The 12,873-nt window shown below is 43.9% G+C and overlaps 1 protein-coding gene across 1 annotated transcript in view; it reads right to left on the reverse strand.

Annotated features, from left to right (window-relative positions):
- cmtm7 (CKLF-like MARVEL transmembrane domain containing 7) overlaps nucleotides 1-4,566 on the reverse strand; it is a 34,013-nt gene extending 29,447 nt beyond the window's left edge. The window contains exon 1 of the mRNA XM_080217037.1: nucleotides 4,390-4,566. Within this exon, the coding sequence (XP_080073163.1) occupies nucleotides 4,390-4,488 (99 nt within the window). The 5' untranslated portion in view covers nucleotides 4,489-4,566. The remainder of the gene's footprint in view (nucleotides 1-4,389) is intronic.
- Between the last annotated feature and the right edge of the window lie 8,307 nt (nucleotides 4,567-12,873).

Genomic DNA, 12,873 nt, shown 5'->3' on the forward strand with positions numbered 1-12,873 from the left:
CGGGGAATTATAGGCCGGTTAGTTTAACGTCTGTGGTAGGTAAAATGTTAGAATCCGTCATTAAGGAGGAAATTGCGAGGCATCTTGAAGGGAATTGCTTGATAGGGCGGACGCAACACGGTTTCATTAAAGGGAAGTCGTGTCTGACAAATTTACTGGAGTTCTATGAGGATGTGTCTAGGGCAGTGGATAGAGGAGAGCCGGTGGATGTGGTCTTTCTGGATTTTCAGAAGGCGTTTGACAAGGTACCTCACAAGAGGTTATTGCAGAAGGTCAGGGGACATGGAGTTGGGGGTAGGGTGTTAGCGTGGATAGAGGATTGGTTGTCAAATAGGAGGCAGAGAGTGGGGGTCAATGGGTGCTATTCGGATTGGCGGTTGGTGACTAGTGGGGTGCCCCAGGGGTCGGTGCTGGGGCCTCAGCTATTTACCATTTATATAGATGATCTGGAGGAGGGAACCGAGTGTAGGGTGTCGAAATTTGCTGATGACACCAAGATTGGGGGAAAGGCAAATTGTGCGGAGGGTGTGGAGAGTCTGCAGAAGGATCTAGATAGGCTGGGCGAATGGGCCAGGAAATGGCAAATGGAATTTAATGTTGGCAAGTGTGAGGTGGTCCACTTTGGTAGGAAGAATGGTAGGAAGGACTATTACTTACGTGGCGAAAAACTGCAGCAGGCGACGGTGCAGAGGGACCTCGGGGTCCTTGTGCATGAGTCGCAAAAACCCAGCTTGCAGGTGCAGCAGGTGGTCAGGAAGGCGAATGGGATGCTGGCCTTCATAGCGAGGGGGATTGAATATAAAAGTAGGGAGGTCTTGCTGCAGCTGTATAGGGCATTGGTGAGGCCGCAGCTGGAGTACTGTGTGCAGTTTTGGGCGCCGCACCTGCGCAAGGATATTTTGGCCCTGGAGGGAGTGCAGAGGAGGTTTACTAGGCTGATACCGGAGTTGAGGGGATTGAGCTATGAGGAGAGGCTGAATAAACTAGGCTTGTACTCGTTAGAGTTTAGAAGAATGAGGGGAGATCTCATTGAGACGTATAAGATGATGAATGGGATGGATAGGATAGAGGTGGAGAGACTCTTCCCGCTCAAAAAAGACAGTAGGACTAGGGGGCACAGCCTCAAGATAAAGGGGAGGCGGTTTAGAACGGAGTTGAGGAGGAACTTCTTCACTCAAAGGGTGGTGAATCTCTGGAATTCTCTGCCCGTTGAAGTGGTGGAGGCTGCCTCGCTAAATATTTTTAAGAAGCGGGTTGATGGGTTCTTGATAAGAGAGGGGATTAAGGGTTATGGGGAGAGGGCGGGAAAGTGGAACTGAGCCACAACAGATCAGCCATGATCTTACTGAATGGCGGGGCAGGCTCGAAGGGCTAGATGGCCTACTCCTGCTCCTATTTCTTATGTTCTTATGTTCTTATAACTCTCAATCTCATTAAATCCCATGTACTCATCCAGAAGTCTCTTAAAAGACCCCAACGAGTTTGCCTCTACCACCAACGGCAACCGATTCCACTCACTCACTACCGTGAGTGAAAAACTTACCCCTAACATCCTCTCCGTACCTACTCCCCAGCACCTTAAACCTGTGTCCTCTCGTAGCGACCATTTCAGCCCTGGGAAATAGCCTCCGAGAATCCACCCTATCTATACCTCTCAACATCTTATAAACCTCTATCAGGTCGCCTCTCAACCTTCGTCTCGCCAGAGAGAAAAGACCTAGCTCCCTCAACCTATCCTCATAAGGCATGTCACCCAATCCAGGCAACATCCTTGTAAATCTCCTCTGCATTCTCTCAATAGCTTCCACATCCTTCTTGTAGTGAGGTGACCAGAACTGCGCACAGTACTCCAAGTGGGGTCTGACAAGGGTCTTATAAAGTTGCAGCATTACCTCCCAACTCCTAAACTCAATCCCTCAATTAGTGAAGGCTAGTACACCATATGCCTTCTTGACCACATCCTCCACCTGTGAGGCCGATTTAAGAGTCCTATGGACCCGGACCCCAAGGTCCTTCTGTTCCTCTACACTGCTAAGAGTCCTACCCTTGATATTGTACTCCTTCATCCAATTGGACCTGCCAAAATGGACCACTATACATTTATCTGCGTTGAAGTCCATCTGCCACTTCTCTGCCCAGCCTTGCATCGTATCTATGTCTCGCTGCAACTTCTGACATCCCTCCAGACTATCCACAGCACCACCAACCTTTGTGTCGTCGGCAAACTTACTAACCCATCCCTCCCCTTCCTCATCCAGGTCATTTATGAAAATGACAAACAGCAAGGGTCGTAGAACAGATCCCTGGGGCTCTCCACTGGTGACCTACCTCCAAGCAGAAAAATAGGATAATAGGATGGCATTGAAACTTGCCTTGATATCAAATTAGTGGACATAGGAAACTAGGACAAAAATTTCAAGGGACCACGTGATGACATTGACTAGTGGATCAGGCATATAGATATCAGATGAATGTGAAGCATAATGAAATCAGTCTACTTTAAATGGTAGGGGTGCTGACAAAATGAACGAACGAGTGATCTGGGGGTACAAATCCTTACAGATAGAGATGCAGGACTTTTTTAAAGAAAGTGATTTTGGCAAACTGGATATAAAAATCAAAAGTGAGGCTGAAATTGTAGTAGACATTGATTCGCCCAGTTGGTGCATGATGTACAATTCTGAGCATCGTACTGTAAGGATAGTAGTGCAATAAAGATTCATTAAAGTATATACCTGAATAAGAAGGTGAGGCTTCAAAAACATAGCTTTGTCACTGGAATAGACACATAAAGAATGAATCTAATGTAGATTTACAATATTATGAAAGGTTTGAAAGGGTAATTAGTGAGTTTTTCATATAATTGTTGCTGAGTGGTCAGTAAAGGAGCATGGACCATAATTTATATGAATGGAATGAAGGGGACGTTTCCTTCTCCACCCCCATATACTAGAGTATCGAAGCATGCATTTTTATTTAAAAAAAAAGCAAATGTCTATTAAAAGACTATTGCATTAATAATGAACTGGTTAGATTTAAGAGGAATATATGAAATGGTATGGAAGAACAGCATCAAAATTGAGAGGGTAGTTGTTGAGTTAGCGCAGATGAGGTGCGGTTAGCAATGCTGCCTCACAACACCAGGGACCAAGGTTCAATTCTGGTCTTGGGTGACTGTTGGGGCGGAGTTTAATGTTCTCACCATGTCTGTGTGGGTTTCCTCCAGGTGCTTCGGAGATGTGTAGGCTAAGCACATGCTAAGTTGCCCCCTAGTGTCCAAGATTGTGAAGGTGAATTAGTAACGGTAAATGCTATGGGGTATGGTTATGTGGACAGCGTGGGGGCCTGGGTAAAATGCTCTTTCAGAGCGTCGGTGCAAACTCGATGGGCCGAATAGCCTCCTTCTGCACTGTAGGGATTTCATTACTCTTTGTACACTCTAAGTTCTCTGCAGGCCAGGCCAAACATACTACAAATGGGGGCACACGACAACATTCACAGGGGGCTATAACTGTGTTTTGGTTGGATTGGATGAAAAGCTCATCTCACTCGTCAACTTTCAAAAATATACAATGGATTGGAAAAGCAGGCCTCATGCAGGCAACGTTAATGGTAAGTGAATCATCAGACCTAATGATTTACACTCCCCCCCCCCAAAGAGTACCCCATGGATAAAGTGTCGAATTCTTCGAACCAATACGAATGGAAAGTTAGAATTTAGTTTTGAAAGTTAGTTAAGATCAGCTATACACTAAACAGAAGGAATCTGCAGATTCTAAAGCAGGCTCTCAATAAGAAAAGCTTTACACATCAGCAGACACACACAATGAGGGAGTGAGCTCACTCTCACACAGAGGGGGAGGAGGGGGATTTAATATGACGAACTAATACGTGAAGAAGACAGTTCTTTCTGGAAAAAAGTTGCGAGTGTAGCGATGGCCAGGCCGGTTCCGGTATTCACGACCAAGTTCAGAGGAACAAAGCGGGAAACCTGAAATAAGAGCTGGCATGAGGAGAAAAAGTTTCATTTCCCCACAAATATCACGAACCAGATTAATCCTCCAGCAGGATTACTTCGCCAAACCAAAACTTACGGAAGCAAGGAAATGACATTATTTACTCGGGGGAAAAATATACTCCTGCATCAATCAGAGCCACCACAACTCTTCTCTCTGTTGGAAACGCAAAATTTTGACTCGATTTGTAAACTTGTTCCCCCTAAAACCTCATTTTTTTAAGCTTCGGAATTTGACAGAACAAGATAAATAAGTAACATTAGGATATTTCTCTCCAGTCCTGGAGAAAGGGCAGTCACAGATACATCATTTCAGTAGAAAAAAAAGCGTTGCAAGAGGGCGCGGGTCAGAGATAAAAACGGGCGATGCCTACCGCTTGTGCAATCTTCAAAATTCCAGAAAAGGACTTGGCATAGTTTTGGTCTATGATGCCGCCACTTCTGGTGCTTGTTGTTGTCTCCGCCATCCTCATTTAGTCAATCAGCTCCGCCTGTTCCCTGCACAGTAACTGAGAGTTGCCTGTTCCCTGTGTATACACACACACACACTCTCTCTCTCTCTGCCGCCCATACCCGCCCTTCCACATGATTGGCAGCTGCATCCAGCTACTGATTGGCTGCTGACAGACAACCTCACGATGTGGCTTTTCAACTGTCAAGAGGGTGAACGTGTTCAAAACGAGCTTCTTTTCCACCAAACTTTCTCCTTTACCTGTCTCTGGTGTTATGTTACTCCGTCCATTATGTGTTTCAGTGCACCGCTTGAACTTCAAGTAACTTTTAAAAAAATATATGTATTATTCAGCCTTAAAAAAAAGTCACTTTCCAAGAGCAAGTCATATCTACTGTATCGGCACGTAGACAGATGGGTGTAGACCTCTGAGCAAACCGCAGTGCCTTAACTCTATGACACATGGCTGCAGGTTAACCCAAAGAAAAGACATGTATCAAAAGGTGCTTTTTCCGAGCACCGGACATTGTCTTAAAGCAATGAAGTACTTTCTGAGGTGTGCACTATTGTAATGCAGGACTGTGCTTAACCCTCTCTACACTCACATTGTCTGTACCTTTAAGACATGATTATCTGCAAAGACTCGTATTTGAATCATTATCTGGTAAATTGAGCTTGTGTCTTTATATGCCCTCTTTGTGAACGCAACTCCTCACTCAGCTGAAGAAGGAGCGACACGCCAAAAGCTTGTGCTACCAAATAAATCTGTTGGACTTTAGTCTGGTGTTGTGAGACTTCTTATTGTAATGCAGGACGCCAGGCCTTTTTTTTAACAGAAACAGAAAATACTGGAAGAATTCAGCAGGCCTGACAGTATTCGTGGGGAGAGAATAGATTGCAGCATCCACAGTATGTTGCCTCTTTTTTAAAAACTGTGATAATTGTTAATGATTATCAAACTCTTTTTCTCAAAGTATTGAACTCAAGTCTCATTTCTTCAGGCTGTGAGTTGTTGCTGGGAATGTTCTAAACTCTACATATTCAATATTTTTTATTTGCTGGAGTGTTTGTGTAATTGTGTGAAAGTGGCAATAATGCAGGGTACAGACAGCATGTATAAACTAGAACTCGAAGTGAGCCTAGACATTCTAATGTTATCTGGTTTCAATGAGAACAATACTTGGCTGGGGCTAGATAATCTTACTCAAAAGCTATTGAGTAGTGCAGGCAAAATGCCATTTTATGCTGTTAATTGGCTCATGTAGCTGAACACTGAAGACACTCAGCTCCTGCAATACTGTTTGCAGTGTATTTCAGATCCTTATTTTTCCAGGATTTATCATTTCATATATTCTACAATGACAAAATGCCATCGGCCACCAGTTGTCCATCTGGATACCTAATCCACGTCCTCCTGCAGGCTTTCAAAATCTTTGTTACAATTTGCCATCTCAAGTAATTTAGTGTCAACTGAATTCTAATAGTTCCTTCAATTCTTAATATTAATATACATGGTAAGTAAGAGTAGCCCTCCCCCCTCCCCCCTCCCCCACCAACCCCGTGACAAACCTCTGAACATATGTTTCATCAGTATAGGAGTAGACCAGTCAGCCCCTTCTATTTAATTGCATCATTGTTGATCTCTGAGCCCCAGTTCAGTCCTCAATGATTTAGCTTACTTTTAAGATTTCTTCTCCTGTTTTTCCCCAACACAGAAAATATTATCTCTCCATCTACCCTTCCATATCTCTTTATTTTAATTGATTCAATTAGACAGATCTCAAATCTTCTAAGCTCAAAAGTAACAAACTGAGCTGAAGAGACACTTTATTTTACCCTTGTCTTTTACTTTTTGTCCTCCTAACATCTGTCTATCCACCTGGTCACTTTTCCTTTAATGGGCCTCTTAAGGTTACCTTATTATATGTTTTTTGAAAATCCATATAAACTACATTCACTTTATTTCCATTACTTATCTTCAAAAAATTGAGATTGGCCAAAGCCTTTTTAGAATTCAACTCAAGTTTGCCATAATTAGTTAGTGTTGCTGGTAGAAATCAATGCACAAAAGGAGGTCAGTCAGCCCACTAGCACACTTCCCAATGCTGACCTTTCAACTGCAGCTATCCACTTTAATTTTCTTTATTATTAAATCTATCCTGCCTGGAATTTAATGTTTCCAACAGGTTAATGTTTGTATTGTGTTGTAATGCCCATCACCATAGTATTATCAGTGATGAATACGACATCAACTTGGCTTAGTACTCATGACTTTTAAGTAAGAATATGTCCTTGGCTTACTCAAAGATTTGATTGAATAATCTAAGAAGGCTGACATTTCAGTTCAGTGTCATGAGTATTCCACAACATCCATGAAATGCTTGGTCAGTTTGTATTTTCATGGCATTGGACAAAGGATGCTTGTTGTCTAGGACCTTAGAAGGACTCCGTCTGAGCATCACAGGATCTTTAAACTTCTCCCAAACCACTAAAACAAGCAAATAAAAGCTTATCATCTTGTGTTAAGGAAAACAATCAACAATGCAGCACAGTCTCAGTACTGTACTCAAGTGTCAACATAGCTTATCCACTTCAAATAGAACCTTCTGACCCAGAGTTAAGACTGTTACCAACTGAATAAAGTGATCATAATTTGACTGAATACTTTGGAGTAATGTTGCTATCAACCATTTGGAGGGGGCGGAAGTAGATAGGAGGCAATAGCGGCTGCAAGCTAAAGAAATACAAAGCCACCATCTGCCAGCACTCAGTGTTCCATTAAGAGGGTCAAACTGCCAATGTATGAGGTTTCTCAACATGCTTAGTTGATGTGTTTATGGAATTAGCAGTTAATTAGGACCAACGTAGTTGTCTCTTCTCAGCTGTTACCTGAAGGTCTGCAGGCTTTGGCAGTCAAAATGTTATCCTTAATTTCTTATTTGCAAGTTTAGAGATGGTATACAAATATAAAATAAGTATTAAGCAAGATCATGACCTGAATTTTATGCACTTGGTGCAGGCTGGTGTTTCCAATGTAGTCCCTCAGGTTTATAGCAGTTGTGGAGCTGTCCAAGAGAACTCTGAGCCTTAAAAACAAACATCAGTGGAAAAACTATTCTACGAGTGCCTCACCAGCACAATCATACAAAGACCTCAGTCAACAGACTGTATTTGAGTCTTGACTTTCATCCCCTCCTCCTCCTCCCCCCACCCCCTTCCCAAATTGAGGTTGCAGCTCAATCGTAAAGGCTGTCTTGCTAATCAGCCCACCTGCCAACCATAAAAGCAGAAGCACAACATAAAATCCCAGTCAACTGTTGTTAAATTAATTTAAATTGGCTTCTTGATAGTTCAGTTGGCGCCCTCTGACAATCATGCAAGGGTGCGATGATAGTGGGATGCATGCCCGATGTCATCCTGTGTAATTTTACGTGCTTTCTGATCAGGCACACACCCACCTGAGCAAAATTCTGGCCTGTATATTGTCATAAGTTGTTTTACATCAATATAGAAGTAGTGAAAGTAAGTATATTTCAACAGCTAATTAAATAGCAAAGCTAAACAGAGCGATAGAACAGCCAGAGGCAAAGTACACATTAAACCAAAGATGGAAACAAAAATCAAATAATAGTGATTATCCGGATTCACTGAAGACAACGCCACAAGTTAAGTCAGATGCATGAGGACATCACTACTTACCTTCTAGTTCCCCTGTAAGTCACCCACTATCTTGACTTGCAGTTGTATCACCATTCCTTCATTATCACTGGTTCAAAATCCTTGGAGCTCCCTTCCTAACAGCACTGTGAGTGTACCTGTAACACATGAACATAAGAAATAGGGGCAGGAGAAGGCCATCTAGCCCTTCGAGCCTGCTCCATCATTCAATAAGATCATGGCTGATCTGAAGTGGATCAGTTCCACTTTCCCGCTTTCGCCCCCAAAACCCTTAATTCCCTTGTCTATCAGAAACCCATCTACCCGTGACTTAAATATATTCAGCGAGGTAGCCTCCACCACTTCAACGGGCAGAGAATTCCAGAGACTCACCACCCTTTGAGTGAAGAAGTTCCTCCTCAACTCTGATCTAAATTGCAACCCCCCCCACCCCCTGCCATTTTGAGGCTGTGCCCTCTAGTTCTGCTATCCTTTCTAAGCGGGAAGAATCTCTCTACCTCTACCCTATCTATCCCCTTCATTATCTTATATGTCTATAAGATCCCCCCTCAGCCTTCTAAACTCCAATGAGTACAGACTCACTCTATTCAATCTCTCCTCATAGGCTAACCCCCTCATCTCTGGTATCAGCCTAGTGAACCTTCTCTGCACTCCCTCCAAGGCCAATATATCCTTCCGCAAATGCAGCGACCAAAACTGCACACAGTACTCCAGTTGCGGCCTCACCAGTACCCTGTACAGTTGCAGCAAGATCTCCCTACTTTTATATTCTATCCCCCTTGCTATAAAGGCCAACATTCCATTCGCCTTCTTGATCACCTGCTGCACCTGCAGACTGGGTTTTTGCAATTCGTGCACAAGGACCCCCAGGTCCCTCTGCACCGTAGCATGCTGCAGCTTTTCGCCTTTTAAATAATGCCTCCTACTATTATTTCTACCAAAGTGGATAACCCCACACTTGCTAACGTTATACTCCATCTGCCAGGTCCTCACTCAGCCTATCCAGATCTCTCTGCAGATTTTCCACACCTTCCACGCAATTTGCTTTTCCACTCATCTTCGTGTCATCAGCAAATTTCGTTAACCTACACTCAGCCCTCTCCTCCAGATCATCTACATAAATGGTAAACAGTTGAGGCCCCAGCACCGATCCCTGCAGCACTCCACTCGTCACCAATGGCCAACCAGAATAGCACCCATTAATTCCGACTCTCTGCTTCCTATTAGACAACCAATCCTCTATCCACACTAACATCTTATCCCCAACTCCGTGCACCCTAACCTTTTGCAGCAACCTTTTGTGAGGCACCTTATCAAACGCCTTTTGGAAATCTAAAAACACCACATCCACCAGTTCCCCTCTGTCTACCGCACTAGTCACATCCTCATAGAAATCCAATAAATTCGTTAAACACAACTTCCCCTTAACGAATCCGTGCTGCGTCTGCTTGATCAAACTGTTCTTTTCTAGGTGCCTCGCTATTTCTTCTTTGATGACAGATTCAAGCATTTTTCCGACTACAGACGTTAAACTAACCAGCCTATAATTCCCTGCCTTTTGTCTGCTACCTTTTTTAAACAGCGGCGTAACATTAGCCGTTTTCCAATCTTCCAGCACTTCCCCAGAGTCCAGCGAATTTTGATAAGCTGCAGTGGTTTAAGAAGGTGGCTCACCACTACCTGCTCAGGGCAATTAAGGATGGGCATTAAATACTGGCCTAGTCAGCAACACATCCCATGAACAAATACATTTTTAAAAGTCATCCCAGTGGACATTAAAATTGCTAAAATGGCAGAGCTATCCTGTTATCCAAGGAAAGAAATGTTATGATTTTATGCTCATGTTGACCAAGGAGCAGCATTAACATGGGAAGACTGTCAGTGATTTGTTAAATATAGACTGTGCTTGCTTGTACATGGAAGTTATACAAATAAATAAAACCTGACTGTCTGAAATATTGTGATACAATTAGAATACTGTTGTACGTGATGATTTACATTATACTGACTGATATTAAGTATCAGTTAACTTTTTCAGAAGCAGTGATACTTAATACAATTAATATCATTACAAGATTATCAGAAATGTTGTAACATTAGCGTGATATTAGTGATAGGTCTCTGAAGCCATCTCACTTTCTTCCATTGGGCAAGTAAAATTTGTTACACTTCAACTCAGCCATGTAATGTGTTCCTGGTATAAACAGATCTGGCTTAGTAAGAAAGAACTTACATTCATCCTGTCATCTCACTTGTCAAGACATTCCAATGTATTTCCGGAAATTACTTTTGAAATGCAGTAACTGTTGTTACATTGGTACATTGTAACAGGCAACGTGGTTCCTCAAAGACCTACAGACAACAAATGACCAATTAATCACTTGTTACTTTTTGAGGATGCCATGTATCTAGGCCACCAGAGTATCCTCCATCCAGCTAAATCATTAGAATAGTCTGTACGTTCTAGCTATTATTTGTACTTAATTTCTAATTGTGTTCATTTGAGACTTTAACCATTTGGGCAATAGGAAACAGTTTAGTGAAGTAACTCAGGAAATATTTAAGTTGTAGATGAATATTTATCAAAGGGTGGGACTTGACTAGCGTATGACAGCTCTTGCATTCTGGTTCAGACTTAGGTGCAGGTTGACACTTGGGAGTGGGGGGCGGGGGAGTGGGGGGGGTGAAATTGCTGAATTGGTGGGAAAACTGTTCTAGAACACAACAGTTCTGACAGTTTAGCCTCTCAGCTGAATCTCCGCACTCTGTGCACTGAAGAGGTCCCAGTTGTGAATATCATTAAAAAAACTGGGGGCAGGGCCTATCCATGCAAGAGTTTGACAGCTCTGGAGCTATACGCATGCACAGTGGCCCTAAACCGTCAAACTCCCATTTACTGGCCAGCCCGATCACTGGCCAGCCCAGGAACCCCGCAGTGCTGCCCCTCCAGCTCCCCCCTCCCAACAGCCTGATCGTGGCCCCCCCAACAATTCCCAGGCCAGCCTGACCTCCCTGTCCTCCAGCGCCCCAATATCCAGGCATCACCCCCCAGCAGTGGCAACACCCCCCACCCCCCACATTGACCCTCCCCTGGAGGCAGACCACCCTCCATCCCAGCCTGCCAAAATCACTGCCTTCCCTCCCTTCCAGACCAATCCCAATGCAAAGTGGCAGCGGGATCCCCACACCCTCACCAATAGATCCTACCCTCTTGGCATTGCTCCATGCCTGATAGCCAGTGCCAAGGTGCCCCCTGGGCATGGGTACTTTGCCCCTTAGGCAGTGCTGGGGGCACAGGCTGGTACTGCCAGGGTGCCCATGCCCAGGGGCACCACCCCCTGTCACCTGACCCTCTAGGGGTTCCTGATTGCCCCCCTTCATTCTGGCAGGGTTTCCCACTATCTCTCTGAATGTGGGGAGCTAGTCTGAATTCTGCTGGAATGAAATACTCCTGGCAGGGTGGGAGATTCGATCAGGATTTGAAATGAGCAAATCTACATAATTAAAATAGATTTTAAAAAGATTTAAGCGACTTACCTGCCTTCCCACCAGTTTTTAGTGTGGTCTAGCCGATGACTGTTTGCTGGCTCTGGGACATGTGTTTGCATCTCCGGTGCATGTGCAAATCCCTGTTCAAAGCCGCAGATGTGCATCTCCTGGCCGGACCCACCAAAAAAGTGGCAGTCATGGATGGGAGATGGTGTCTGTTCTCTCCCCTGTAATTTCTGCTCTTTTGTAAACCGCAGGCACTTGCTGCACAACTTATTCTGTCAAAGCTGCTGCTTATTGACTCTTTCCAAGCCACAATATACAGTGTGATCAATTATGTAATTGATTAGCCATGACTGATGTGTGGGATTGCAGAGATAGGATGGGGGAAAGGACCTCAGTAGGGTACTCTGTCAGAGAGAGTTGGTGCAGATTTGATGGGCTAAGTGGCCTCCTTCTGAAATGTAGGGATTCCGAGTAGCCAACCATTTCTTAAAATTAACTCCACATCCTCCTGCCTTTATGTTGAAATGTGCTCTCTGAGCCCTCTCCACACATGAATGTGTGAAGCCCATAAATACCATCCCATCAAGGACACCCACTCCCCAAAATGCCCTCGTCAATGGTGAGGAGAAATGACTGTTATTTGTCTAGATTCTGTGTAATTGCTTGTCTGAGATTGAGGTGTTTTCTAACTAATACCAGCCTTTTGATGCTATCCCACAGTGCTAGTTGGTTTCGCACATTGGTTCCACCTTCCACTCCCTCTGTGGTTTGGTCCTGTGGATCTTGTGTCTCAGAATGAAAATTCTGGATGAGCATTTAACAAACAGATATGTTCATTAAGTGCCTAAACTGATTTGTTAAGTGGAGCAGCATGATGGCACAGTCGTCAGCACTGCTGTCAAGGACCTGGGTTTGATTCCCGGTTTGGGTCACTGTCTGTATGGAGTTTGCATGTTCCCCCTGTGTCTGCGTGGGTTTCCTCCAGGTGTTCGAGTTTCCTCCCACAATCCGAAAGATATGTTGATTAGGTGGATTGGCTATGCTAAATTTTCCCTCTGTATTGGAACAGGTGCTGGAGTGTAGTGACTAGGGAATTTTCATTTTAACTTAACTGCAGTGTTAATGTAAGGCTACTTGTGACATAAATAAACTTTAAATTTTTTTAAGCTTAGAGCATACCAGTTCCATGTTGGGAAAGTGGGACACTGATATAAGGGCTGGTTTAAACTCATGC

This window comes from Carcharhinus amblyrhynchos, chromosome 2, assembly GCF_965287045.1.
Source record: "Carcharhinus amblyrhynchos chromosome 2, sCarAmb.v2.hapA, whole genome shotgun sequence".
NCBI classification, from domain to species: Eukaryota; Metazoa; Chordata; class Chondrichthyes; order Carcharhiniformes; family Carcharhinidae; genus Carcharhinus; species Carcharhinus amblyrhynchos.